Source organism: Notolepis coatsorum (assembly GCF_963971535.1).
Source record: "Notolepis coatsorum genome assembly, chromosome: 18".
Classification (NCBI taxonomy): domain Eukaryota; kingdom Metazoa; phylum Chordata; class Actinopteri; order Aulopiformes; family Paralepididae; genus Notolepis; species Notolepis coatsorum.
The window spans coordinates 13,181,608-13,208,806 of NC_140182.1; the positions used below are offsets into that span (position 1 = coordinate 13,181,608).

Below are 27,199 nucleotides of genomic sequence, written 5' to 3' on the forward strand. Positions count from 1 at the left end.
GAAATATATACATTTATAGAACAACATTTAGACCATTAATTTCATTCATTTGATACCATTTATCAGCAAGATACTAGAAAAGATAGTCTCAGTACAAATAAACTCCTTTCTCAAAGATAATAACATCATGGAGGAATTACAATCAGGTTTCAGAACAAATCACAGCACTGAAACTGCCCTTACTAAAATAGTTAGCGACCTCAGGCTAAACTCTGATGCTGGCAGTCTTAATTCTTGTCCTATTGGACCTTAGTGCAGCGTTCGATACGATTGACCATAATATCCTGATCAGTCGTCTTGAAAGACTGGTTGGCTTTTCCGATCATGTACTAAATTGGCTCATAACATACATTAAGGGGAGAAAGTTCTATGTTAAGCTTGGAGACAATGTATCCGAGAAACATGACAGCAACTTTGGAGTTGCACAAGGAAGCTGCCTTGGTCCATTACTCTTCTCACTATATATGCTGCCCCTCTGGGACATCATTCGAAACCACAATGTATGCTTCCATAGTTATGCTGATGATACACAACTATATATCTCCGCAGAACCAAATAACACTACAGCCATACAGTCCATTACAAACTGTCTGTTAGCAATAAACAAGTGGATGAGCAATAACTTCCTAAAATTAAACGAAAGCAAGACCGAAATCCTATTGATCGGCCCAAAAGCGAAAAGGGAAGTGCTGTGTGAAAACCTGGGGAGTCTGTCATCCTATTTAACCCTTGGTGTCTTCAGGGCTGGTTGACTGAGTAGGACCATCTTGAATTTTGAACTTTCTACACACTTTGACACGAGTCCAGTGCTTATAAAACTGTGTGCTGTGCTTGTTGCAGAGGAGGAAGAAGAACTTGAACTTGAACTTGAAGACTCTCCCGCGGCTCGTCCCACTCCAACGTTAGTCGTCTACTTCTCCCTTTCAACATAAATCATGTGGTTTCTTATTTTTGCTCATTTAACCCAAAATCTTCTGGTTTCTTTGCAGACCGGAGCCAAGCGCCACAAATAATCTTCCCAAGATTGTGGAGATGCCTGGTAGTGGACTTCAGGAAGAAAGCAGCCCTGCCCCCTCCCATCATACTGGGAGGCACTCAGGTGACCTCCGTGGATTCCTCGGCATGACCATCTCCCGGGATTTGAAGTGGGAGCTTAACATCACGGGCCTGCTCAAGAAGGCCCAGGGGAGGATGTTCTTCCTCCGGCAGTTGAAGAAATATAAACTGCCGAGGACCATGATGGCCCAATTCTACACGGCCATCATTGAGTCCATCCTCACCCACTCCATCATCTCCTGGTTCCCCACTGCAGCGGCAAAAGATCTTGCCAAGCTGCAGCGGGTGATTCGCTCCGCGGAGAGGGTGATCGGCTGTCCCCTGCCCTCCCTCAGGTCCCTGCACGACTCCAGGGCGCTGAAGAGGGCGAGGAAGATCATGGCCGACCCATCCTACCCCGGTCACAGCCTCTTCACCCTGCTCCCCTCTGGGAGAAGGCTGAGGATCCCAAAGGCTGTGAAAGCTCGACACAGACTGAGCTTCTTCCCCTCAGCCGCCAGGCTGATCAATGCCTCAGGTCTGAATCTGAATCTGAATGTTGAGCAGTTCGGGCAGAAAGTGAGAGAAGCAAGACTGAGATGGTTTGGACATGTGCGGAGGAAGGAGGTGGGGTATATCGGGAGGAGGATGCTGGAGATGGAGCTGCCAGGAAAGAGGAGGAGGGGAAGGCCCAAGAGGAGGTTTATGGACACAGTGAAGGAGGACATGCAGGCAGTGGGAGTGACGGAGGACGATGCAGATGACAGAAACAGATGGAAACGGATGAGATAAGATACTCGCTTTCCCTAAGGCATGGTACACTATTTGTAAGCTAGACTGTATTGGTACGTTTTTAATTTTCCTTTAAAAATGTGTATGGAGCTGGCGTTTCTGATGTGTGTTGGTAGTGTGTTCCATAGTTTTGGGGCATAGTTGGCAAATGCCATACTTCCTATCCGCTTTTGGTTTCTGGGTGTGTCTAGTAAACCTGTAGTGGATGACCGTAGCGTTCTTGAGGGCAGATAACTAACTAGGGAATTTGCTATGTATTTTGGGCCTTGCTCATTAAGAGCTTTATATATGTCAGGAAAAGGACCTTAAAATCAATTCTATGAGTTATTGAAAGCCAGTGCAGAGTGGCTAGGACTGGAGTGATATGTTCTCTTCTCTTTGTATGAGTTAGTAATCGAGCTGCAGAGTTTTGGATAAGCTGAAGCTTCCCAATGGTTGCTTTGGGAAGACCAGTGAACAGTGCATTACAATAGTCAAGCCGGCTTGAGACAAAAGCATGAATCAGTGTCTGCATCCTTTTATTTACGAAAGGTCTTACTTTCGCTATGTTTCTTAGGTGGAAGAATGACGTTTTCATGGCCTTATTAATATGAGACTTAAAGGTCAGGTCTGAGTCCAAGATGACACCTAGGCTTGTAACCTCAGTCTTTAAATAGGATGACAGACTCCCCAGGTTTTCACACAGCACTTCCCTTTTCGCTTTTGGGCCGATCAATAGGATTTCGGTCTTGCTTTCGTTTAATTTTAGGAAGTTATTGCTCATCCACTTGTTTATTGCTAACAGACAGTTTGTAATGGACTGTATGGCTGTAGTGTTATTTGGTTCTGCGGAGATATATAGTTGTGTATCATCAGCATAACTATGGAAGCATACATTGTGGTTTCGAATGATGTCCCAGAGGGGCAGCATATATAGTGAGAAGAGTAATGGACCAAGGCAGCTTCCTTGTGCAACTCCAAAGTTGCTGTCATGTTTCTCGGATACATTGTCTCCAAGCTTAACATAGAACTTTCTCCCCTTAATGTATGTTATGAGCCAATTTAGTACATGATCGGAAAAGCCAACCAGTCTTTCAAGACGACTGATCAGGATATTATGGTCAATCGTATCGAACGCTGCACTAAGGTCCAATAGGACAAGAATTAAGACTGCCAGCATCAGAGTTTAGCCTGAGGTCGCTAACTATTTTAGTAAGGGCAGTTTCAGTGCTGTGATTTGTTCTGAAACCTGATTGTAATTCCTCCATGATGTTATTATCTTTGAGAAAGGAGTTTATTTGTACTGAGACTATCTTTTCTAGTATCTTGGGAAGATTATTTGTGGCGCTTGGCTCCGGTCTGCAAAGAAACCAGAAGATTTTGGGTTAAATGAGCAAAAATAAGAAACCACATGATTTATGTTGAAAGGGAGAAGTAGGCGACTAACGTTGGAGTGGGACGAGCCGCGGGAGAGTCTTCAAGTTCAAGTTCTTCTTCCTCCTCTGCAACAAGCACAGCACACAGTTTTATAAGCACTGGACTCGTGTCAAAGTGTGTAGAAAGTTCAAAATTCAAGATGGTCCTACTCAGGCAACCAGCCCTGAAGACACCAAGGGTTAAATAGGATGACAGACTCCCCAGGTTTTCACACAGCACTTCCCTTTTCGCTTTTGGGCCGATCAATAGGATTTCGGTCTTGCTTTCGTTTAATTTTAGGAAGTTATTGCTCATCCACTTGTTTATTGCTAACAGACAGTTTGTAATGGACTGTATGGCTGTAGTGTTATTTGGTTCTGCGGAGATATATAGTTGTGTATCATCAGCATAACTATGGAAGCATACATTGTGGTTTCGAATGATGTCCCAGAGGGGCAGCATATATAGTGAGAAGAGTAATGGACCAAGGCAGCTTCCTTGTGCAACTCCAAAGTTGCTGTCATGTTTCTCGGATACATTGTCTCCAAGCTTAACATAGAACTTTCTCCCCTTAATGTATGTTATGAGCCAATTTAGTACATGATCGGAAAAGCCAACCAGTCTTTCAAGACGACTGATCAGGATATTATGGTCAATCGTATCGAACGCTGCACTAAGGTCCAATAGGACAAGAATTAAGACTGCCAGCATCAGAGTTTAGCCTGAGGTCGCTAACTATTTTAGTAAGGGCAGTTTCAGTGCTGTGATTTGTTCTGAAACCTGATTGTAATTCCTCCATGATGTTATTATCTTTGAGAAAGGAGTTTATTTGTACTGAGACTATCTTTTCTAGTATCTTGGGAAGATTATTTGTGGCGCTTGGCTCCGGTCTGCAAAGAAACCAGAAGATTTTGGGTTAAATGAGCAAAAATAAGAAACCACATGATTTATGTTGAAAGGGAGAAGTAGGCGACTAACGTTGGAGTGGGACGAGCCGCGGGAGAGTCTTCAAGTTCAAGTTCTTCTTCCTCCTCTGCAACAAGCACAGCACACAGTTTTATAAGCACTGGACTCGTGTCAAAGTGTGTAGAAAGTTCAAAATTCAAGATGGTCCTACTCAGGCAACCAGCCCTGAAGACACCAAGGGTTAAATAGGATGACAGACTCCCCAGGTTTTCACACAGCACTTCCCTTTTCGCTTTTGGGCCGATCAATAGGATTTCGGTCTTGCTTTCGTTTAATTTTAGGAAGTTATTGCTCATCCACTTGTTTATTGCTAACAGACAGTTTGTAATGGACTGTATGGCTGTAGTGTTATTTGGTTCTGCGGAGATATATAGTTGTGTATCATCAGCATAACTATGGAAGCATACATTGTGGTTTCGAATGATGTCCCAGAGGGGCAGCATATATAGTGAGAAGAGTAATGGACCAAGGCAGCTTCCTTGTGCAACTCCAAAGTTGCTGTCATGTTTCTCGGATACATTGTCTCCAAGCTTAACATAGAACTTTCTCCCCTTAATGTATGTTATGAGCCAATTTAGTACATGATCGGAAAAGCCAACCAGTCTTTCAAGACGACTGATCAGGATATTATGGTCAATCGTATCGAACGCTGCACTAAGGTCCAATAGGACAAGAATTAAGACTGCCAGCATCAGAGTTTAGCCTGAGGTCGCTAACTATTTTAGTAAGGGCAGTTTCAGTGCTGTGATTTGTTCTGAAACCTGATTGTAATTCCTCCATGATGTTATTATCTTTGAGAAAGGAGTTTATTTGTACTGAGACTATCTTTTCTAGTATCTTGAAAGGGCAAGCCTCGCCGACCTGCGTGGTACTTCCTCCACTTCCTCCGCTTCCGGTTCCTCCGCTTCCGGTTCCTCCGCTTCCGGTTCCTCCGCTTCCGGTTCATCCGCTTCCGGTTCCTCCGCTTCCGGTTCCTCCGCTTCCGGTTCCTCCGCTTCCGGTTCCTCCGCTTCCGGTTCCTCCGCTTCCGGTTCCTCCGCTTCCGGACCAGGCAGGATCCTCCGCAACAGAGCCCACAGAGCCCCCATTCTGGTGAATAAAAAGTCAGACTTTATCTCCCGTTCCCCAGATTTCATAATGAAACATAAGATACCATGGCATTTTATCTTTCCTGTCTATGGCATTTTTTAAGACCTCTGACAGATGGATTTAAGACATTTTAAGACAAATTAAGGCCTTAATAGTTGATAAACACATTTACAAAAATCCCTTTTTCGTGATATTTGGCGCCTCCGATTGGCTCAATTTTGTTTCAATCTGTATGCATCTACAAATCATATTATACCAGGTAGCCAATTCCGTCAGACTGCGAATCAAATTGACGGAAATCCGTTGGAGACAGAAGGCTTTAATGCCTGTATGCCAAATATTCCAAGTCAGCCACATCACCAACAATAAAATACCTGGGTGGACCGGCAATCCTCGCCGACCTGCGTGGTAGTGCAGCAGTATACTGTGCAGCCTGTGGAGCCACCACTCCGGCCCCTGCAGCCTGTGCAGCCTGTGGAGCCACCGCTCCGGCCCCTGCAGCCTGTGCAGCCTGTGGAGCCACCGCTCCGGCCCCTGCAGCCTGTGCAGCCTGTGGAGCCACCGCTCCGGCCCCTGCAGCCTGTGCAGCCTGTGGAGCCACCGCTCCGGCCCCTGCAGCCTGTGCAGCCTGTGGAGCCACCGGTCCGGCCCCTGCAGCCTGCAGCCTGCAGCCTGCAGCCTTCCTTATCTCGGACCACATCTTTGAGAGGAAACACCCCATTCTGGTGAATAAAAAGTCAGACTTTATCTCCCGTTCCCCAGATTTCATAATGAAACATAAGATACCATGGCATTTTATCTTTCCTGTCTATGGCATTTTTTAAGACCTCTGACAGATGGATTTAAGACATTTTAAGACAAATTAAGGCCTTAATAGTTGATAAACACATTTACAAAAATCCCTTTTTCGTGATATTTGGCGCCTCCGATTGGCTCAATTTTGTTTCAATCTGTATGCATCTACAAATCATATTATACCAGGTAGCCAATTCCGTCAGACTGCGAATCAAATTGACGGAAATCCGTTGGAGACAGAAGGCTTTAATGCCTGTATGCCAAATATTCCAAGTCAGCCACATCACCAACAATAAAATACCTGGGTGGACCGGCAATCCTCGCCGACCTGCGTGGTGGTGGAGCCTGCACAGGCTCATCCACAGCCTGCTCATCCACAGGATCCACAGCCTGCTCATCCACAGGATCCACAGCCTGCTCATCCACAGGATCCACAGCCTGTGGATCCATCTCTCCGGCCCCTGCAGCCTTCACCACCTTTTCGAACGCCTTTCTCACCGCGGACCACATTCTCGTGAAGAAACACCCCATTCTGGTGAATAAAAAGTCAGACTTTATCTCCCGTTCCCCAGATTTCATAATGAAACATAAGATGCCATGGCATTTTATCTTTCCTGTCTATGGCATTTTTTAAGACCTCTGACAGATGGATTTAAGACATTTTAAGACAAATTAAGGCCTTAATAGTTGATAAACACATTTAAGACAGACTGTAGACTGTCTCAACTTGGGAAGTTTCATGGTGATATGTTAGTTAATTATTTTACCCTATTCAACTGTACAGTGAATAGTGTATTGGCGGCCGCCATCTTGAAAATTACCACTTAAGCAAGGTTCGATTTTAGTAGACTTTTAGGCCCCGTTTAGACGGAAACGCTAGCAGGTGAATCCGCAAAAATATTTTTTCGGATGTGCCTTTCGTTTATACGGAAACGGCGTTTTTACGGGGTGAAACCGCAAAAAAGTGAGACTACCTTCCAGGGTGGAATTCCTAGAAACGCAAAAGCTTTGCGCTCTCGTCTAAACTGTTAAAACGTATAAATCTGATAAAACGATGACGAAAGGTTTGTCAAGGCTCTGGTCGCGCGTACTGCTTACGTCACAGGTAGCAGGTATGCGCCAGTAGCCGAGACGTAAACAAAGCAAGTATGTCTGACTTATATCAACGGAGATCACCTGAAGGCTACATTGGCAGTACTTTTAACCCTTTAACTGCCACACGACAGAAGGTTACCCCTTTACTATCACACAACCGGCTGTCGTGTGGCAGTGAAAGGGTTAAATACACAAGAATCTGTCCCGCGGCGTGAGTGGACCCACTGTCTGTGAGTGACTCTGCTTTGGTGCAATCACATTCCCCATCCACAGTCTGCAAATCAGAGGCAGAGTAGGGCGGGTCTTCACAGCACGTCATGTGACATATGCGCCAATCGTGTGACAGCGGGTCTCCGTCGTTACAGCGTCGTCTGCACGGAGAATTCCACTCCAAAACGCTCGTCTAAACGTAAAATTAAAAGTGAAACCGCAAGATAACTTTTGCGGTTTCTGTTCACAAAACGCTTGTCTAAACGGGGCCTTAGTATGTTATTTACAAGAATCCATTGGAAAAACCTTTTGTTGCAATTCTTTTGAGGTTAGGTGTTTTTTGTACCCAACGATAACAAATGCATTCGTTTGCTCAATCAAAGGGTTTATTACAGCAACAACACGCTCACAACATTGCATAGCATATTAAACAGAAACGTAGCTCGGCCTAGACATATTCTACGAGGAGCCAGAAGGAAGAGCGAAGACTCACCCACCCCCCGGGGAAAAGTTTGGTCCGTTCGGAGGAAATTCTACCGGGTACATAGACACTTTCGGCAGTAGTTATTTACCAGGCTTTATCTCACAGAGATAAAACTGGGAACCAGGTTAGTTGTGAGCCGACTACTGACACCATCTTGTGCGATTTGATTAGATTATTATCTTATCTACCAAACGCCACGTGTGGATGCCGTTGTTCTGCAAAATGCTACTCTTCCTCGAATTCTGCTGCTAGCGCTCCTGCTAAAGTACTAACAAGACATAACACTCACCAGAGACTTCAGAATACCTAACCTGCAATGAAATGTATGCTCACTCAGATTTGAGCGACATAAACTGTGTATACTTTCTGCTAAATGTTCAATTTTAACAGCTTTACACGGTAAAACTTACCTGTGTGAGACTGAGATTGAGAACTGAACAACGCGAGACCGCGAGAATGGAAATCAATTTATATCCGCAGGCACGCGCGCCGACCAATTGTTAGTCTACTATAAATAAACACGACGTTTATCTTCTGTTAACTTGGTTTATTTGATCAACTTGCAAACACCAATACAGAGCCATTAACGAACAGTGGACCTCATGCTCGTGGTCGACACAGACTAACTGCGCATGCGTTTCACAGCCTCCAGAGGGCAACCTAGATTACCGTATAGCCAGTAGTATACAGGCAAAGAGATTACATGTTAACAATCTCATTCTATCTTTTTAAAGAAATAAACAAAACAAAAATAACATTACCTTGCATGAATCATAAAACAATCACACAGTGACTTAAAACAAAAATGTTTAAATTCCCTGAGTATTAAACATAAATTTGGGAAACATTTTTAGAAACAAATACATAAACAAAAATGTTTTCAATGTTCCATTTCAAACAAACACTTTAACCCAGATCCCATTGTCCTTCACCGAGTGCTTTTAAGAGCACAAGAGCCGAAGCTCCCTTTTTTGTGAGACAGTCAGCGAGCTGAGATTTTGTGTCTGACCAACGCACCTGCCTGATGCGCTTGTTCTGAATGAGCTCCTTAATGCTACTGATTTCCAACCTGAGTCTCTTTTCTGTGACTTGTTTCGTGGACTTGAGCGCATCGAACAGAGAGTGATTATCGGTCACACAGATTACAGGGAGTGTATTCAGTCCAGCATTTCCAGTAGTGAGCTCAGAAAATAGTGTGGCTAGAAAAATTGCATTGTCTACCCCATCTGACATGGCAAGGGTTTCGCCTGCAAGGGTACTGCGAACCACACGTCTGATTTTCTTTGAATGCCAACAGAGGGGGGAAAACTTCCCTCTTTCTCCCATAAGTATTATAAAAGTACCTCCCTGTGTACCTCCGTCTGGGAGGTTTCCAAATGAAGCATCACTGAAAACTATCAAGTTCAGAGCATCACTGTTTCCCAGATGTTGAAATCTGAGTGTCACCTTTTCAGACTTTAGCTTACGGATTATTTTATTGGCATCATGAACAGACTGTACTGTTGACCCTTTTATATTAGAAGCCAAACAACATGAATCAAACATTACATCAGGTCTCGTCTGTTTAGCAACCCATAGGATCTGTCCTATTTTTGATCGTAGCTGCTCTCTCTCAATTTCGTTGAGGGGTTCATTTCTCTGTGTGGCCCGACTTGCTTGTATGGGAATAGGCTCCAGGTTCTCAATGTAACTTTGTTGATGTACCTGAACTTCACCTTTAACAGTTACAAAATCCATTCCTACATAGGAGAACTTTTCATGCTCCTCACGCCCAACCTTAAATGCAGATTGCAGTTGGGGAATCACATTGGATGAAAAGTTAGATGAGCCTGCCCAAAGAAAATCATCTACATGACATGCAAGCACCCCAGTGACCTTACATTGCTCATCCAACCAGTAAAAGACTGCCGGATCCACCTGTGAGACTCTACCACCAGTACTCAGCATGATCTCCTTCACGTTGTTGTACCAATATAGTGATGCATCTGCAAGACCATATACACATTTCTTTAGTTTCCATACAACATGTTGACATCCTGCCTCTAGAGGGGGGCGGATATAAATATCCCTGGATAGCTCAATACCCTGCAAGAATGCAGATTTGATGTCCATAGAGTGGACTTCCCACTGGTTTTGACATATCACTGATAACATAAGTCTAAGTGAATCTGTGGCACATGTGGGGGAATCTTTCGGTAACTCTTGAATATTCCGCTCTTCAAAACCTCTGGCAACCAGTCGGGCTTTAGGCACGATACCCTTGGGAGTGTCTTTAAGACTACAAACCCATCTGGTGGAAATGCATTTCTGCCCTGCATCTTCAACTTCCTCAAATACATTATTATTGTGCCAGCTCTTTATTTCTTCCTGTTTAGCTGCATCAAATGAAATGTCTTTGGTTACAAGTACATCAGCTTCTCCGTCTTCTGTTTGAATGTTGAGATTATCAACCTGTGAGATATCAACTGCTTCCTTTTGCCCATCACTACCATCATTGTCTAGATGTTGCATGTTATACCAGGTTTTATATTTCCCCGTAGCCTTGCCAGATCTCCCTAAGACTCTTGCCTTAAGTAGAGTGTTGTCACCTCTGTTCATATATGTTACCGTCTGTCCTGTTTTTAAACTCACACCTGCAGAAGGGGCAGGATTATTATGGGCATTAGGCCTATGCTCCATTTCAGTTAGAGTTACACCACTCAAAGTGTTTGGTGGATCGATAGCTTCACTTGTACTGGCTTCTTGTTGTTCATGTTCATTCTCTGTATTTTGCTTACTGTCTAAACTACCAGTTGCATTGTTTATACCTTGCTCACTTCCTGCTTCTGTGTCAGCATCAGTTTGTACCATGTGCTCTTCACTAACCTTTGTGTTCACCTTAGAAAGCCTAGAGTGATGCACTCTCACTAAGCAACCACCATGCCTCACAAAAACAACAGCCCCATCCTGACCAATAACTATCCCTGGTCCTTTCCACTCAGTGCATTCAGCTCGTTTGTAATACACCTTGTCACCCATCTCATATTTCTCATCTGTGGGTCTGAGCTGCTTACGTAGTGCTCGTCTTATCCTTTCTGAGCACTCTGCTTCAGTAAATGCTTTTCTAGAGGCATGCAAAGCTGAAATGTGTTCTCCTACTCTAGCACTCATCGTGGTACCTTCTAGCGCAGGTGGTTTATCAACCAGTACAGAAGGTAAATTGGGGTTCTGGCCAAACACCAGTTGATGAGGACTGTAGCCGTGCACATTGAGCATACTGTTCTTAGCCATGAGAGCCCAGTCCAGGGCTGTTTGCCAGTCACATCCATTTTCCCGTCTGACCTTCAGGATGATGTCGGTGAGGGTCTGATTATGTCTCTCCAGTAGCCCATTGCTCCAGGGGCTGTATCCTGCCGTGGTTTTTGTCTCAATGTTAAAGTTCTCTGCCATGTCACGGAACTCCGCATTGTTGAATTCTCCTCCATTGTCACTGTAAAGTCTCCGTGGCGGGCCATGAACGCTGATCCATGTATGAAGAAGAGAGTTCACTATCACAGAGGAGTTCTTTGTTTTCACAATGCTTCCAGCGCTGAAACGTGTAAACTGGTCAATGACGTGGAGATACCATAAACTTGGTTCCAACTCGTGCAGGTCCACTGCCACCGTTTCATTGTACTCTGAAGCCAGAGGCAAACCCACAGCAGGCTTCGGCTTGGTCTTGCTGTACCTCTGGCATATGTCACATTCCTGTACTATTTGTTGTAAAATAGTGTCACAATCTTTGTCTTTATTTCCCGAACTACGGAGGAGTCGCTGTAGTCTTTCTGCAGAGGCGTGACCAAACTGTTTGTGTAGTTTCAGTAGAACTTTGTGTTTCTCATTTGAGGTCATATTTTCTGTGACTGTAAGGACCTCATCTTCATCCTGGCTGTTTTCTGTGACTGTAAGGACCTCATCCTTAATCTCAATTTGGTTAATTCCTGTGTCCTTGTCTCTGATATCTATACAGTAGTGTCCTGAACTGGTGAGTTCAAGAGGGATATTCTGTTTAAACATCACAGCGCTATCATTCTCCATGTCCAAGATGGTTCCTGCCCTTTTCAGTGATGTCTTACTCAAAAGTAGTGGGATATCAGCTTTGACTACTTCAGTTTCCACTCGACATTTTGTCAGTCCTATTTTGGCAGGCAGTTTCAGTGTTCTGGAAGAATGCACTATATTTCCATCTCCAAACCGGAATGGTCTGGAGCTTGGAGTTTCACTTTTTACCATCTGGTTCACTTGACTTTGACTGAGATCGGCGACGAAGCTGTCCAACCATTTTTCTCCACACACTGTGCGGGTACATGCAGTGTCAATGATAGCAGTCCCTAAGGACTCAGTTAGGAATACCTCTGTTTCAGACAGTACAGCAGTAAGCAGTGTGATGTCACATTCCTCTACCCTTGTTCGATCGTCAGTTAGCTTCACTTGCTCACTACTCTTGTGAGGACAGTCTTTAGCCCAATGGAACGTGCTCTGACATATAGCACATTTTGATCTCTTACCGAACCTATCCAGTGGGTTGGTACCCTGTGACGTTTGCCTTTGTTGTCCAATTTGTCCAAACTGCTGCGTCGTTGGACGTCTGAATCTTCCTTGTGAGCGTTGCTCCGTGAATAACGCTTCATCGTTAACGTGTATTCCGTTTGATGTGCCGCCGTGCACTCTCCCCCCAAAGATCCTCTTCAGCGCGGACTTCATTGCCGCAAACGTTAAATCTGTACACGCAGTCAGCGCCATTTGTCTATTTTTCTCGTCTAGACAAGCCGTGTCTAAAAGTTTAAAAGCTAACACGGCGTCAGGGAGAGTCATGTCGTACCTTTTCATTCGGTTGTAACGTTGTTCAAAGTCAATCACATAGTCCGCCATGGACATGGAGCTCTCCTTTTTGATACAGTCAAAAAAAGAGTATGCATCGTATGCGCGGTCTCTCTCTTCTTTGAGAAATATGCCATCTAGTTTAGCTAGCAGCGTGTCCATACCATTGTTGGTGTTCAAGTCCAAAGCTGGTATTTCCATAGCGATGTCCCTTGCCCTTCCTTCCAGCCCCAGGACAACGGCGAGGGCTTGTTTCTTCTTATCAAGTTCAGTAACCAGCTTCCAAATGGCGATCTCATTTTTCCAACACTCGTATGGTCGAGACTCGTCGAACTTCGGTGGAACTTTGTAGTTAGCAGTAGCCATCTTCTGCTAACCATCCTCTGCTACCAATGTTAGTCTACTATAAATAAACACGACGTTTATCTTCTGTTAACTTGGTTTATTTGATCAACTTGCAAACACCAATACAGAGCCATTAACGAACAGTGGACCTCATGCTCGTGGTCGACACAGACTAACTGCGCATGCGTTTCACAGCCTCCAGAGGGCAACCTAGATTACCGTATAGCCAGTAGTATACAGGCAAAGAGATTACATGTTAACACCAATAACGCGAGAGTTCATATTAACGCGAGAGTTGCTGCAGTGCCGGAGATGCCCACCGCGTCTCTACAATTCGTAGCCGCATTTCTGCAGACCCCTCTGATTGATTGATTGATTGATTGAAAAGTTTATTAACAGATTGTAGAATGGGTACAGTACAGTACAGCTCAATACATACAATTGAATCTGGGTTTTACATGATTTGTGGAGCTCCCTCTGGTGTTGTGATCGTGGTATTCACTGACCTTTGGGAAGTATTTTGACATGTACATGGGTACCTTGGTCGTGTAGTGTATCTTGTAGACCAGGCCCATTGCAAGTTGCTGTACTCTGTCGTCTACTCTAAGCCATCCTAGGTTGGCAAAGTGTGCAGGGGTGAGGTGGGTTCTAGGAGTCAGGTCAAGCAGTAGTCTGACTAGTTTGTTTTGAGATGTTTGTAATTTGGTTTTTAGTGCCTTTGAGGTGCTTTGGTACCATGAGGTGCAAGCATAGTCGTAGTACCCTTGAATGAGTGCTCCTGCCAGAGTCTTCAGGGTATTCTTGTTTACCAGAGAGGAGATCCGGTACAAGAATCGAGTTCGTTGATTGACTTTTTTTTATTACATTGGATGCCATTTTGTCACAGGAAAGATTAGCCTCTAGGATGGAACCCAGGTGGTAATTTCATCTTTCCTTGTGACAATATTGTCACCCACTGTAACTGAGAAGCCGTCGGTCTTGCTGAGTTTGTTATTTGAACCGAAGAGAATGGACTCTGTTTTGCCCATGTGTAATGATAGTTTGTTGTCGGCGAGCCATATGCAAATTTTGCCTAGTTCCGAGCTGAGTTTTTCTTTTTTCAACCTGTAAATCTGTGCTCTCCTCTAACTAAGGTTTCAAGAAGCTTGGGAATATTTCGTTTTTGTTATTACAAATGTGTTTGTTTTTATGGTTGAAAATGTTCGAGATAAATAAAGATAGAATAAAATTGTTAGCTAATAATACTCTGCTGGAAACCACACATAAAATGTCTGTGCTCTCAAGACGCTTGGAAATATTTCGTTTTTGTTATTTTTTGTTATTACAAATGTGTGTGTTTTTATGGCATTCAATTTCAAGGGTACTACGACTATGCTTGCACCTCATGGTACCAAAGCACCTCAAAGTAGGGCTGGGCGATATGACCAAAAACGTTATCGTGATAAAATTATAATTATTTTCATATAATTCGATATCGATAATTATCGTCGATATAATGTCCGTCAAGTTTAATTAACTTCTTATGCTGCTGCGAATGTCTCAAGTCGAGTTGATGTCGTCATCAGTCTGCGCACGTTAGCCGACAAGCGGAGTATCTCATGACAATAAATATGACACTAAAATACTCTCTTCCGCCACAATATATTGAAACGAGGTCCACTGTATATCCCACACTACCATAAACGTGGCCTCAGAATTCAAAACACACACATACTTGGCACGTAAATATATAAAAACAGCGACGTGCAAGCTAGTTAACCTAGCCAGCCTGTTGGTTCTAAGCGGAGTATTCCATGACAATGTGCTAAATATGACACTAAAATACTCTCTTCCGCCACAATATATTGAAACGGCGTCCACTGTATATCCCACACTACCATAAACGTGGCCTCAGAATTCAAAACACACACATACTCGGCACGTAAATATATAAAACAATGCCGTGGAAGCTAATTAGCCTAGCAAGCCTTGTTGAGTGAGTCCTACCTCCTTCCGGGTCTCGGCCATCTCCTTCACTGATTGGTTGTTAGCTGTTGTGCGTAAGTACGTCATCACGTAACGCTGGTTGTTGTTAGTGAGTGTGTTGAGCCGAGGCTGAACGGGAGATAGAACGGAGCCAAGCTTGGAAAATCGATATATCGAAACTTTGCGACCACGTTTCATGTTTATTTCGAGGAAATAATTTATCGCGATAGTTATCGTTATCGTTTTATCGCCCAGCCCTACCTCAAAGGCGCTAAAAACAAGATTACAAACATCACAAAACAAACTGGTCAGACTACTACTTGACCTGACTCCTAGAACCCACCTCACCCCTGCCCACTTTGACAACCTAGGATGGCTTAGAGTAGACGACAGAGTACAGCAACTTGCAATGGGCCTGGTCTACAAGATACACTATACGACTAAGGTACCCATGTACATGTCAAAATACTTACCAAAGGTCAGTGAATACCACGACTACAACACCAGAGGAAGCTCAACAAATCATGTTAAACCCAGATTCGGCTCAAACAAGGGACTAAACACGTTTCGCAATTATGCCACATCAATGTGGAACGCCCTACCGAAAGCTGTACAGGAATGTGAATCCCTACCCACATTCAAAACCGCTCTTAAAGAGCACCTACGGGAGGCTGCAATTCGAAACTGGCCACCGTAAATGTCCAAACCCCCCACCCCCTCCACAGTCTCCTCCCCACCGCATGTATATATATTCTCTCCCCACCGTATGTATATTTCTCTCCCACCCACCCACCCCCTCCAAATGTACAGTCTCCTCACCACTGTATGTATATTTCTCTCCCACCCACCCACCCCCTCCTAATGTACAGTCCCCTCCCCATCATATGTATACTCTGTCAGGACCTATGGGTAACAGTACTGTATATTTGAATACCGTATATGTCACAAATGTATCATTACTAAATACCTGTATGTCCCTATGCCATAAATGTCATGTATGTTGAGTATGTCATAAATGTCAATATGAATTGAAAATGGGGGACCCTGATGTAAACAAGACAAACGTCTTTCTCTGGTCTGCATCCCCTTAACAATTGTGTGTATTGAGCCGTACTGTATTGTACCCATTCTGCAATCTGTTAAATAAAGCTTTCATTCATTCATTCATTCATTTATTGTTACATTTGTGACAGCAGCTGGTGTTTTGGTCCTTAAGTCAATAAGTCATTTTAAAGTTGTTAAAACACATGACCTCAACATTGATAATCAGATCATCACCCCCTCCATCTAAATGACCACCCCCCCGTTTTCATTAATAATAATACACTTTATTTGTATAGCACCTTTCATACAGAAACTGCAGCTCAAAGTGCTTCACAACTGAAAAAAGACAGGCATAAAATGAGCACATAAAGTGCAGACATATAAAATCACAGTTTTTCACATTAGGATCTAACATCCCAACAGGCCACCAATTGTTTATGGTTTGATTCCATTTTAAATAGACAATAGAAAAATTATTGTAAAATAGTGCACATAAAGTGCAGACATAAAATCACAGTTTTGCCCCCTCCCCATCTATTGTAATGCACTTTGAGATACGGTATGAACAGCGTTTCATATATATATGTATTATTATTAGGGATGTCCGATATTATCGGCCGACCGATATTATCTGCCGATATCGGCAGTAAAATGTGATATTGGAAAATATTGGTATCGGTTTAAAAAAGTAAAAAAACAATAACAATATTTGTTATATATATATATCCAGTGAAATTATTAGTTACCTGAAATTATTCAGTTTTTTGGGGGGGGGGGGGGAACCCTGCATATATCGGTATCGGTTGATATCGGTTGATATCGGTATCGGAAATTAAGAGTTGGACAATATCGGAATATCGGTATCGGTAAAAAAGCCAATATCGAGCATCCCTAATTATTATTATTATTATTATTATTTGTATGTTGGGACACCTGATTATGTCATATTGTAGGCCGTTTAACAAAAATAAAATAGATTTCCGTTGTCTTTATACAGTATGTATGAACCATTAATGGGCAATTGTCAAATGTCTCTGTATAAATCACGTTTGTGACTAAGCCATAAAGGTTTACTAGCTTTCAGCATGGCAGTTTAGGCTATGTATAGCTTATTATTAGGCTTTTCAATTTATTTTCTATTCTTGCAAATAGCATTGTGGACAATTTTCTAATGCTCGTATAAGGAACTGTAGTCACGAGAGCTAGCATAGCCCATCCACCGAACGTTGGCATCAACGGCACGACCACAGCACCAACAGGAGCCACTGCAGCACGCAATGTCAGCCTCCACAACCATCAGATTCAGATTACTTTATTCACCATATTGTACAGGTACAAATGGAACGTGATTTGACATTTCAGTGCATGATTTTTTTCACAAATAGGAACAACATAATAATAATAATGATAAATAAATAAGTGCAAAACAGGACAGACCAGTGAGACAACAATAAGACAGTAAAGTGCAGTGGTAGGGGACATGGATACAGTGCAGCATAGTTCAAGTCCAGAAGTCCAGCCCTAGCAGCTCGCCATAGAGGGGGGGGGGGAGCAGGGGGACACCTGACTCGTTTACCAGGCGAGCTGCTGAGGGGAAGAAACTCAGTCTGTGGCGGGACAATCACAGCGAGGATCCCCACTGATCAACGCCAGCTAGCCAGCCCCAACTAGAACTACAGCTCGCCAGCTACACAAGCCAACGTCAGCCGAGTTCCCCCTATGCAAAATGTGCCAGCCAACGCCAATCAACAAAGATCCCCACTGCAACTGCCGATGGTTATGATAACTAACTAATTGCAGTGAGGATCTTTATTGACCAACGCCAGCTAGTCGGCACACGCTGCCAGAGTAAACTCGGCCAACGTTAGCCCACACAGCTAGCGAACCACAACTCTAGCCAAAGCCAGCTAGCCAACGCCAATCAACAAAGATCCTCACCGCGAATGCCGATGGCAAAAAAAAAAAAAAAAAAAAAGGAATGTTTTCCCCAAACGCAGTATAGTATCATTTCAAACACTCTAGTACCGTGGTACTATACCAATACCGGTATACCGTGCAACCCTAGTATGTACAGAGTTGTAGTATTACAGTGATACAGGCAGGGGAGGAAACTAACTTTTTGGCTTACCAGCCAACTGGCGAGTATCTGATTTCTTTTACCAGCCAAACAGATTTTTTACCAGCCAAAAAAATATCGCTAATTGTGATAATTACTTCTTTGTATGTCTTCGTCTAAATTGCTTTTCAATCATAGTAATAATCACACCGTGTCACTACTCTTTAAAATATGTATTAGCATAAAACATTAATAACTATGTCTCTACTCTTCACAATATTAGCATAAAACATATTAACATGAAAGAGGGATCTATTCTGGACTGGGTTGGGCTGAACTGGGCAGTGAAAGATGCTGGGTTGGACTGGGTTGGGCAGTGAAAGAAAAAAACCGAAGTATGTTGTGAAGTGTATAGATAGATGTGAAATGTATAGATGTAGCAGTACTGTCGGCGGCTAGGTGGTGTAGTGGGCAAGGCACTCGCCACCAGTGTGGAGACGCTAGGATTCGCGTGTTCGAATCCAGCTCTCCACATTGTTTTCAGTTTAGCTGGTCGTCCGCAGTAATACACATTGGCCGTATTACGGGGAGGGAAACTGAAGGGTGGGGATCGGTTGGTGCGCCTGCGCAGTAGAATCAGGAAGTGTCGGGGGCAGCGTGAGCCTCCCACGCGTTACTCCTCGACACAGAGATCGAGCTGCGCAGGTGAAAAGATGCGACTGCTGTTACCTCAAGTACCGGAGGGGACTTGTGCTATGTATGACTTAGTCCACATTGCAGCCGGCTTGTGGGAGGCAAGAAACAGCGTTCGTGACAGGGGAGGGTTGAATTGGATGATACGAAATTGGGATGGGAGAAAATATAGAAAAATGGGAGAAAAAGTGGATCAAAACAAAAAAAATATGTAGCAGTACTGTCTATCTGTATGTCATATGTTATGATGAATTGAAAATGGGGGACCCAGATGTAAACAAGACGAAAGTCTTTCTCTGGTCTGCATCCCCTTAACAATTGTGTGTATTGAGCCGTACTGTATTGTACCCATTCTGCAAACTGTTAATAAAGTTTTCAATCAATCAATCAAGTTAACTTTGAACCTCGGTTGTCAAGCCGCGTCAATGTTGTGTATGCATCTGGGTAGGCACACTGTGCCTTTAAGACAGCACGGTGGTCTTACGACAGTGCTGTGAAGTACTGTCAAGTGTTGCAGTAACGTCAGTTGGGTTGGTGTGCTGTTGTGCACCGGTTGAGCTAGCCCCTTTCGTGACTGCGATGTGCAAGCCAGGGGCTTTTGAGCATGAAATAAAATGTCTAACCTTACGTCGTAGTCCGGTGCTTTTTTGGAAACATAATAGTCATAACAGATACACCTAGCTAACATGGGGCTGGCTGCTTTGAGCACACACACACACACACGGGGCTAATGTTAGCTAGCAAGCAGCTCTATAGCTAAAACGCTAACTAGAAGCTAACCACTGTATACAGTTCCAATAGACTAACATTACACCTTTGTGATTTAAATGTGTCCTTAGTTTTATACTCAAGGGTTGTACTAGGGTTGGATGCAGTTCCCCGTTGGTCGGTCTGTCTGTTTTCCATATTCTGCTGTGTTTAACGTTATCCGTTTGCGAGTGCTCCCTTGACTGATGGCCAGTACCGCAGGAACTTTTATTAAACATTCTATATGTTCGTGGGTTGGGTACTTCGCTGTCAACAAAGCGAGCACTCAGAAGCCAGTGACCGTGATTGCAGAATTTGTATACTCGCCAGACTGGTGAGTGGTCTTCATGAATCACTCGCCAAACGTAAAAAATACTCGCATTTGGCGAGTAAAGTGGCCTAATTTCCTCCCCTGGATACAGGTATAGAGACACTATGGTAGTAAGTCATACTGGCCAGCAGTGTAACTAGTAAGAGTAAGTAAGGGATATGTACAGATAGATATAGTATCTACAGATATGTAAAATGTATATGCAGGTATGTACAGACAGATGTGCGCATATATATATATATATATGGGTTAGATGCAGGTGTTAGTTATATGGGTTAGATGCAGGTGTTAGTTATATGGGTTAGATGCAGGTGTTAGTTATATGAGTTAGATGCAGGTGTTATGGGTTAGATGCAGGCAGGGTCCGAAATTGGAGCCGGCCACCCGCCATTGGCGACCAGATTTTACGTTTGGCGAGTGAGACTGAGAGGTCTGTCCGCCATGTGGCAGGCAATCAAATAGTCATGTGAAAACCGATCGAAAAAACATGATCCAATTCTTAGCGGAGTTCTCACTCGCTGTCTCAGCACAGACATGCAGCGCACTGCTGCTCCTACCCCTCCCGCACCTGTTTCTGTATGCTGCATGTAAACAGAGGCTATTGCCTCAGACAGTCACCGTGACGTTAGTCTAGTCAGTGGGACCTCCGTGACCGTGAGCTAACGTTAGCTACCGTTACAAAATGACCCAGTCAACTATTCACTTTTATGTGAGGCATCAAACTCTTGACTTGACTGTGTAACGTTATCCAGCCGGCTAGCTACTGATAGCTCCCGATATCAACAAATGCTCCAGCAGTCTAGTGCATAATACCTCCGTTGGCTAGGTAGCTCACGTTTGCTGACGTTAGCTCACTAGTCACTACGAAATGTCCCAGTAAACTAAATAGTTCACTGATGCGTTGTCTTAACGTTATCTAGCAGTAGCTACAGATAGCTCCTGATATCAATGTCTTATAACATGCGTATTCGAGCCCCTGGCTTCCATCGCATGAGGACATGCTGAATAGGGTCCAGCTGCAGCGCCGGAGAATCCTTGCATGCTGAATGTAGAGTATAGGGTCCAGCTGCAGCGCCGGAGAATCCTTGCTGGAGCTGGAGGCTACTCGAGTATACACACAGACAGTGGAGCTGTTTGCAGATAGCGAGCATTTTGACTTGTTGCGTGGTGGCGATGTCTCACAGAAAATACAACTACAAGTATGATTATATAATATATATATTTTATATAAAAAAAAATGTGGCTGGTAAGAAATATGCTTGGCGGGTAGATTCTTCCCATCTACCCGCCACTGGCCGGTGAGTCAAAAAGTTAATTTCGCTCCCTGGCTGCAGGTCTGACGAGCACAGAGTTGCCAGTCGATAATTCTTGCTATTTAAAAATATTCCTCTTCTTCTCCCCCACTACTCCTCCAACGGGTGGTGGATGGTTTTATGTTGACGGTAGATGGGGAAACACAACTAACACTCGTCTTTATTAAATGTTGTTTCGGGTTTTCCCACGAGAATGCACGCCTGGTTGTGTCTATTATGGAGAGAGAGGCGGGGGGTCTCATCTCCATGTACAGTAGCCAAACCTAAGAAGACACACAACAACAGACAGACAGCTCAGTGATTGAAACCTACGTGTTTGTGCGACCATGTCGACCTGAACAATGGGGGATAATAATAAGAACGAGCCGCCTCGGGGGCCTGGAGGGAGGATACCGCAGGCGGAAGACGGCCGCTGCTGCTGGAGCTGGACCGAGTCATGTGAGACAAGCCGGCGGCAGCAAGGCGCACGGAGCGGGGGATAAAGCACCGCCTCGCCCCGCTGGTGCTTCACAGCGCGTCTCAGGCGAGAGCGTAAAGGGGGGCGTAATAGCATAGGTCAGTGGCCAATCAGAGCGCAAAACGGGAACCCGGAAACACGAACGAGTTGGTAAAAGCATACACGCAACCCATTAGCCTACATTATAGGCTACTCTTTATACATGAGCACATAGATTGTATGATGTAAACCTTTCTAATTCAAAATGATTACCTCAGGACTGATGACATAATTTTGATGCAGTTTAATCCTGAAATCCAAACTTCAGAAACCAGAGTTGTCCATACAGTGTTGGCGAAATAACCCTGACACTTCCATGTTCGCCCAAGGCTCCACTAAATTACACATACCGGTATGTTATTTGGTAGTTTCTTTCTTCATGGCCACAAATAGGTGGTGGAACCCGACCCTGCATGTTTGCTTGGGCTCTGTGACTGGATTAAAGGTTAATCTCTGAGGCTGTCCAAGTGTCGGAGCGATGACCGGAGTGTTGAACGTCCCGTGATTAAGACGGGGAGGAAGCGACCCTCTTTGCGTCGCCCCTGTGCCTCAAATAGATCGCCATCAGCTCTATCTTTAATCTTTCAAAATGTTCAGTTGCTATCAGCTCTATCTTTAATTTTTCAAAATGTTCAGTTGCTATTGCATGCACTCATCTGTGTTTCACTACACACATGAGTGCATGCTTACCAACTGTTAGTCTGCAACACTACTATCACCGATATCTAAGAAGGGAGATCCCCCCTTGAATGGCCCTTCTAAGGTTTCTCTCCTCCACACTGCCTGTGGAGCATTTTTCCCCTATTGTTAGGTTTTAGTGAGTTTTTCCTTACCTTTGCGTGGGGTATGTCTGGGAGTGCTTGCATTCTTTCATTTATTTGCATTTATTTTAAATTTGTTGGACCTTATGGTGTTCTTGTTTTGTTCTTGACTTATTGTTATGTTTCTTCTTGACTTGTTTAAAGAAGACGTGTCCGGCCCATGGGGACATTAACGTGTGTTGTCGGGCCTTACAAATACATTTGATTTGATTTGAGCAATAGAAAATATGGTATTTGTGGGTTTGAATAGTTGAAGCTTAAGAGTATTTCGCCCAGGTCTGGTATAGTAATTGCATCCTCAGCTAAACATTCTCCAGCTACAGCAAGGAGTGGAGATATTGTGATGTAAGATGTAGGGCATTCATGCCAAAACTTAATATTGAGTTCTTTAGGCATCATTAAAGGTCCTGTGTCTTATAAATAGGGTTGGGCATCGTTTGGATTTGAACGATTCCGGTTCCGATTCTCCATATCGATTCCTGTTCTAAACGATTCTCGATTCAGATTCTTTGAGGTTTAAGCGATGACCATTTTAACGATGTTTTGCTGACCCATCGTGTGTTCTGTATTATAGCTATGGAGACAATAGTATGGCTCATTTGACAGGCATTGTTCATAGTCCATCACTGACTAACCAGTTAATTACTACATACTGTAGTTTGTGCGCTATTACTATAGGGATGTACCGATCCCACTTTTTCAGTCCCGATACCGATACCTGGGTTTGGGTGTCGGCCGATACCGATCCGATACCCATTGTAAAAAAAATTCTCTCCAAAAAAATACAATTTAATTCACGTTTTTATTTTATTTTATATTAAAATTAAGGCTGTCAAAGTTATCGCGATATTAACACGTTAACTCTCGATTCTATTAATGCCATTAATTTTTTTAACTCAAGATTAACTAAAAAAAAAAAAAAAAAAAAAATCTTTTTTTACTAGACTTCACTCGGGTGTATTATTGATGCTCTCATTGATACTATGTTTGTTTCTGAAGTGTGTGTGTGTGTGTGTGTGTGTGTGTGTGTGTGAGATAGAGAGAGAGGGGGGTGAGAGAGATGAGGAAGGGGCAAGAGAGAAAGAGAGCTGGGAGAGTGTGTGTGAGGGAGAGAGGGGGGGGGGTGATTAATCAGCCCTTGTGTGTGTGAATGTAAAAAGTTCCTAACGTTTTCTTTCCCCTATTATTTCATGCACACTTTATTCATTGTTTTAAATTATTATTTTCTTAAGTTATTTTATGCATCACTGTTTTGAATTTGATGCAAATTTGCAATGCATGAGGGTCATCCTTTTGTGTTAAATGGCTGCATAAAGCAAGAATTTGTTGACTCGCATGTTGATAAGAGTATTAAAACTTGGAACTTGAAAAAGATCCGTTTAAGGTAAAGAAAAATAAAAAAAATGCGATTAATTTGCGATTAATCGCGAGTTAACTATGGACAATCATGCGATTAATCGAGTTAAATATTTGAATCGTTTGACAGCACTAATTAAAATATATTTTGTTTTTAAGAATTGTAAATGATCACAAGTGTGTTTTTGATTTGTTGTAAACAAAGACAGAAAATAAACTTCATTCATTCAATTAATCACTGTCACTGTGTGGAAGAGACTGGGATCATTCTTTTGTGCAAGGCAACTTAAAACATTACTTTCCTAACTTAGTGAAACTAAATGTAACAAATTAACACATAGATATAAACGTACTGAATTGTTATCTCTTATTTAATTTATAAAAAAAATATATATATATATACCGATACCAATATCGGATCGGTGCATCCCTAGCTATTACACGCTAAACATCGCCCCTTTCCAAAATAATCCAGTCTTTTTTCATAGATCGCGAGATATGACGTGTTATATGCAAGCTGGGACACTGTTGCTTAGTCTATTTGCTGACTTAATGCTTGTCAGCAAGCTTGAAACCCCAAATACTTCCAAATCAAAGGTATATACCATATACATATGCGTCTTTTTTACTTTCTCTTTTTCCCCCTTCCTTTTTCCGTTTTTCTCCCATCCCAATGTTAGTCGTTATGCTCTGCCCCCTACCATCGGTCTGGGAGGGCGGAGACTATCACATGCTTCCTCCGACACATGTGTAGCCAATCCCCGCTTCTTTTCACCTGGCAGCGCGGACGCTCACTGGGGGAGTGTAACGTGTGGAGGACACTACAGGACTCAGCTTGGCTCTAGCGATACGGAGTATTCACTTCTTGCAGAACTAAAAGTAATGCGTGAGTCTATGTCAACCATGCAAAAGCAGCTGGAGAAGTTGGATCTTTTGAAGAAGCTAAGTGACGACGTGGAGGAGTTAAAGCAATCAGTGGAATTCAACAACTCCCTAATCGAAGTCCTAAAGAAGGACAACGCTTCTCTCAGGGCTGACGTTATAAGACTACAGAAAGTCACAATCGAGCTCCAAGAAGACAACTACAAAACGGCGAATGATGTGCTGGATCTACAGAACCGAAGCATGAGAGACAATATAATTATACATGGGCTTCCTGAACAAAGTGGTGAAGAAAGGGGAGGTAAGGGAGCTTACATAAAGTGGGAGCAGTTCGTTCGGTCTTTCTTGGTGGACAGTCTCAAGATGATAAAGCCAGACGCAGACGGAATCCGCTTCTGCAGAGTGCACCGTCTTGGGCAATCCAAGCCAGGGGTCCAGAAGTCTCGTCCCATAGTGGCGAGGGTCACTGAGTCCAAAATGAAGCATGCCATCATGGAGAGAGGCAGAGAGTTGAAAGGCTCTGCCTTCTCGATCACTGATCAATATCCATCGGAGATCATGAGGAGACGACGTCTACTTCATCCAATTATGACGGACGCCAGGAACAGCAACAAAAAGACCCGTCTGTTCATCGATAAACTCTTCATTGATGGACAGTTGTATCGCAACTCCGACATTACATATTGGCTGAGGGGCGGTGATGAAAAAGCACAGGCTGGACGCTAACGTGTTTCTTACTGCAGTAAACAATGGCGCAGGCTGGTGACGATACACACACGACTATGGTTGCTATGGTAACTATCCTCATTGAAAGTAACATCCCGTTCCTAGTGATGTCTGATGACCATTTATGTGTGTCCTGGGTTGTTGTGGTGTTTCTTACGTATTTTTATAACAAGTGTGGTATTTTCTACATCATGTCTATGGGCAATTTACCGAAGGGCTTAATCTTTGCACACATTAATATATGTAGTCTTAGGAATAAGACACATGAGCTGGCTCTCTTCTTACAGGCTAATAGGATACATATTCTTGCTGTGTCAGAAATGCATTTGGATGACTCTATCTGTAACTCTAGTATGGCTATAGATGGTTTTACTTTGTATAGAAAGGACGGGAACAGATTTGGGGGAGGAGTGGGATTCTGTGATCTATTTCCGGTAAAACTACGAAATTACATTGATAGTGATATTGAGGCCATCTGGTTGCAGGTACAGCTGCCACACCTAAAGCCCATATTGGTTGGCTGCTGTTATAGGCCCCCTAGCTCGGATAGCCGTTACTTCAATAGATTGTGTGATATGTTGGATAGGGTTACTGAAGAAGACTGTGAATTGTATTTATTGGGAGATATAATGTTGATTGGCTTTCAGATAATTGTTATCCGAGTACCAAGCTGAAATCCATTACAAACACCTGTGGATTATTTCAAATTATGTCTCTACCTACAAGGATATCTGTTAATTGTCATGGAATCACCACTTCCAAATGTATAGACCATATCTATACTAATAATCCTGAAATGTGTTCCATACCGGTGTCTATCCCAGTTGGCTTCAGTGATCATAATATTATTGCTGTTTCCAGGAGAACCAAACTACCAAAGGGCAGTGCTAAAATTGTACTTACAAGATCCTATAAGAAATTTAGTGAGGAGGCTTTTCTTGATGATCTTGGTTCAGTTCAGTGGAAGGACGTGAGGTCTGTAGATGATGCTGAGGTAGCGCTAAATATATTTATGGATTATTTAATGAAAATTGTGAACAAACATGCCCCTTTAAAAAAGTTCACTGTCAAAGCGAAATGTGCTCCTTGGATTGATAACTCTTACTTAATGTTGCAAAGAGATGAGGCCAAGAAGATTTCGTTTTCATCAGGTCTAATTGAAGATAGAAATCATTACTGTAAATTAAGAAACCAGGTTACTAAAATTAACAGATTAAGTAAGAGAACCTATTATAAGCAGAAAATCTCAGAAAGCAGTAGGGACAGTAAAAAACTCTGGAATGTACTGAATGAAATCATGGGTAAAAAATCTGCACTGGCTTCGTTTGTGGAATCAGATAATAATAATAATAATGGCTTGGATTTATATAGCGCTCTTCATGACACCCAGAGCGCTTCACAGAGTCCATTATTCGTTCATACACAGTCATACCGGTGGTGGTAAGCTACAATTGCAGCCAGAGCTGCCCTGAGGCAGACTCACGGATAGCGTGGCGAATAATCATCGCCTACGGCCCCTCCGACCACCACCAACATTCATTCACATGCATACACATTCATACGAGGCAAGTAGGTTAAGTGTCTTGCCCAAGGACACAACGGCAATGGGATGGACATGGGCTTGAGCGGGATTCGAACCACCAACCCTTCGATCATTGGACGACCCGCTCTACCCCTGAGCCAAAGCCGCCCTACAAATGGTATTTATCTGACTAAGCCTCTTC

The 27,199-nt window shown here is 43.3% G+C and overlaps 1 protein-coding gene across 1 annotated transcript in view; it reads right to left on the reverse strand.

Annotated features, from left to right (window-relative positions):
* The window catches only part of LOC311245231 (uncharacterized protein), a 459,760-nt gene that overhangs the window by 417,578 nt on the left and 14,983 nt on the right, over positions 1-27,199 (reverse strand). The window contains exon 4 of the mRNA XM_084335062.1: positions 5,652-5,999. Coding sequence (XP_084191188.1) covers positions 5,652-5,998 — 347 coding nt within the window. The 5' untranslated portion in view covers position 5,999. The remainder of the gene's footprint in view (positions 1-5,651; positions 6,000-27,199) is intronic.